We start from the raw sequence: 2,752 nt of genomic DNA, 5'->3' as shown, positions 1-2,752 counted from the left end.
GCGTCCGACAGCCACGTTCCTCTGTGCCACCATCGCGTCGGTGTTTTAGATGTTTTATTTGATTTGTTAGTTTTTAAAAGCTTTTGAAATATTTCCACTCGGCATGTTTTTTGCTGCTGATGCTCACTGACGTTGGAAACAACTGTGTGGTGCTCGAACCACCGGCTGCACAGTGGATCCGGAGAGCCAGCTCTAGTAAAATAACAAACCCCTCCAGAAAACCGACCTCCACGTGGCTCGAGTTGCTCCTCCTCTACCACCCGGCAGCTCAACTCTGAGGTGAACGTCACGCTGTGGTTCAGTGGTTTTGGAACCCATGTGATGTTTGAGAACTGGGTTGGTTGATTCCTACAAGGTGTGTTTGATTATTATTAAGTTATTTTTACATAATTTTTTAATGAAATAAGAAACTTCATGGCGTGCCTGAGCTTCTTAACTGTGAGATCAGAAGGGCTTAGAGACGAAGTGTCTTACTTTTTATACTGTGAGCCGTGTTTTGTTGTTTTTACCACTTTTGATATTTTAATTTCTCGGAGAAAATCTTTTTTTTTTTTTTAATGCTCATTGAAATGTATTAATTTTCATAAATGCACAGTGAAGCAGAACATCGGTGTCATCATGATGCAATAAAAGGGATCATTCATCTTTTTTTTCTTGTAATAACTGAAGCTACACAGCAGCCAAACGAAACGCACGGTGGATCAGTGGCACGTTTACTGCAAAGGGAAAGCACGTTTCTTCCATGTGAGCTTCTTCACTCTGTGTTGTGGCAGTTGGGCCGGTCGTGCATGCAGCTGACTTGCATGTAAGTTCCACCCATGCTTCAAATCTTGATCAGACCATCACCAGAGCCAGGCTGTACATTTAAAGGGATATTTCAGCCTTTTTGAAGTGAGGTTCTGGTCTGAGGTTAACCCTTGACTCCGTCAGTTCAGTGAAAGGAAAGTTTAGGATTACCAGGACTGTTGGGCTAACAGCTGGTCCAGTTGTTGCCAGGTCCAAAGTGGATTGTTCTCATCTTGAAACGACTTCAGTCTTTTAAATTATTAATTAAATGGTAAACTCTGAAGCACAAACAGAAGCGTAACTTAACACTTTAGACTTTAAAATACTTGAAACATGTTTAAAAAAAAGTTTTTTAGTGATGTAGTCCCTGTTGTGGATAGTCGTGTATCTCTGCGGTCCTTAAACTGGAACCAGTCTACATTTAAATGGTTTAAAATAATAATAATAATATTCAGACGCTTCAAACTCATAAAACATCAAAGCAAAAATGTTCAGTTTAATAATGTTAACAGAATATAAAAAAGTCCAAATAATTCAGAAGAAATAATTCACTCTTCGAACAGTATTTAATTTATTTGTTGCTTTTTTCTGTTTATTTTTGTTCAAGAAGGAAAACCTTCATGGCAGATTTATTAGTGTTTTATAAATAATTTTTTCATGAGGTTGTAAACATCTTTTATAAAAATGTTTGACAGTAAAGTACTGTAGCTTTATCCCTTCAGGTAAATGTATTTATTTATTTTTGCACAGTTTGTTTTTGTTTAATCTAAAAATAAAAACTTCTCCATCGTTACATATCCAAGGGCGTGCAGGAAACGTGCACATTTTGAACGTTTAACCTCTACAGTGTGATGAATGCACATCAACGTTGTCTCACTAGTTGAGAAACAAACGTCACTCGTGTCCTTTTCATCCAGTGCACGCAGCAGCTCAGATAAATGTTTACTTCCTGTTTACAGTTGAATTAATAGCAGCTTTATTTATCTTTATTAATCGCTGATAAAGTTTTCTGTGTTGTCAAGTTGTAATACCTTCAAAGATAATTACCCAAAGAAATAAAAATGAAAAGTAAAAGTGGACTATTTGATTGGGGTAGCCTCTGCATAAAGAAGGCGGGACTTTGACCAGCCACACCCACCCTTAACCACGCCCCTGATCACGAAATGAGGCTGTAGCACTTCCTGTGCACCTTCTGCAGTGTCTGCAGAGTAAAACATGAACGCTTGTTTCTTCTTCTTTCTGCTGTTCCCTCTGCAGAGACATCCTCCTCTGTCTCTGTCTGTCCTCAGTGTCCTCTGTCCTCACTATACCTCAGTGTCCTCTCTAACTGCATCCATATGTCTCCTCCTTGTCTTTTTCCTGGCAGCTGCATTTCTAACATCCTTCTACCAATATACTCACTGTCCCTCCTCTGGACATGTCCAAACCACTGGCCCTCCTCTGGACATGTCCAAACCACTGTCCCTCCTCTGGACATGTCCAAACCACTGTCCCTCCTCTGGACATGTCCAAACCATCTCAGTCTGGTCTCTCTAACTTTATCTCCCAGTTGTTCAACCTGTGCTGTACCTCTGATGATCTCATTCCTGATCTTCTCCATCCTTGTCTCTCCTAAGGAGAACCTCAACATCTTCATTTCTGCCACTTCCAGTTCTGTCTCCTGTCTTTTTGTCTCCTGTCTTTTTGTCTCCTGTCTTTTTGTCTCTAGTCTTTTTGTCTCCTGTCTTTTTGTCTCTTGTCTTTTTGTCTCCTGTCTTTTTGTCTCTTGTCTTTTTGTCTCCTGTGTTTTTGACTCGTCTTTTGTCTCCTGTCTTATTGTCGCCTGTCTTTTTGTCTCCTGTCTTTTTGTCTCGTGTCTTTTTGTCTTGTGTCTTTTTGTCTCTTGTCTTTTTGTCTCTTGTCTTTTTTTCTCCTGTCTTTTTGTCTCTTGTCTTTTTGTCTCCTGTCTTTTTGTCTCCCGTCTTTT

At 39.8% G+C, this 2,752-nt stretch overlaps 1 protein-coding gene across 1 annotated transcript in view; it reads right to left on the bottom strand.

The window, feature by feature from the left end:
* Positions 1 to 2,497: 2,497 nt before the first annotated feature.
* LOC119411018 (inner centromere protein-like) overlaps positions 2,498 to 2,752 on the bottom strand; it is a gene marked incomplete at its 3' end in the record, with an annotated part of 3,392 nt that continues 3,137 nt past the window's right edge. The window contains exon 3 of the mRNA XM_037677940.1: positions 2,498 to 2,566. Coding sequence (XP_037533868.1) covers positions 2,498 to 2,566 — 69 coding nt within the window. The remainder of the gene's footprint in view (positions 2,567 to 2,752) is intronic.

This window comes from Nematolebias whitei, chromosome 6 (genome assembly GCF_014905685.2).
Source record: "Nematolebias whitei isolate Nwh7 chromosome 6, NemWhi1, whole genome shotgun sequence".
In the NCBI taxonomy this organism is placed as follows: Eukaryota; Metazoa; Chordata; class Actinopteri; order Cyprinodontiformes; family Rivulidae; genus Nematolebias; species Nematolebias whitei.
The sequence above is the reverse complement of the archived record's forward strand: the minus strand, read 5'-3'. Positions and strand labels throughout refer to the sequence as shown.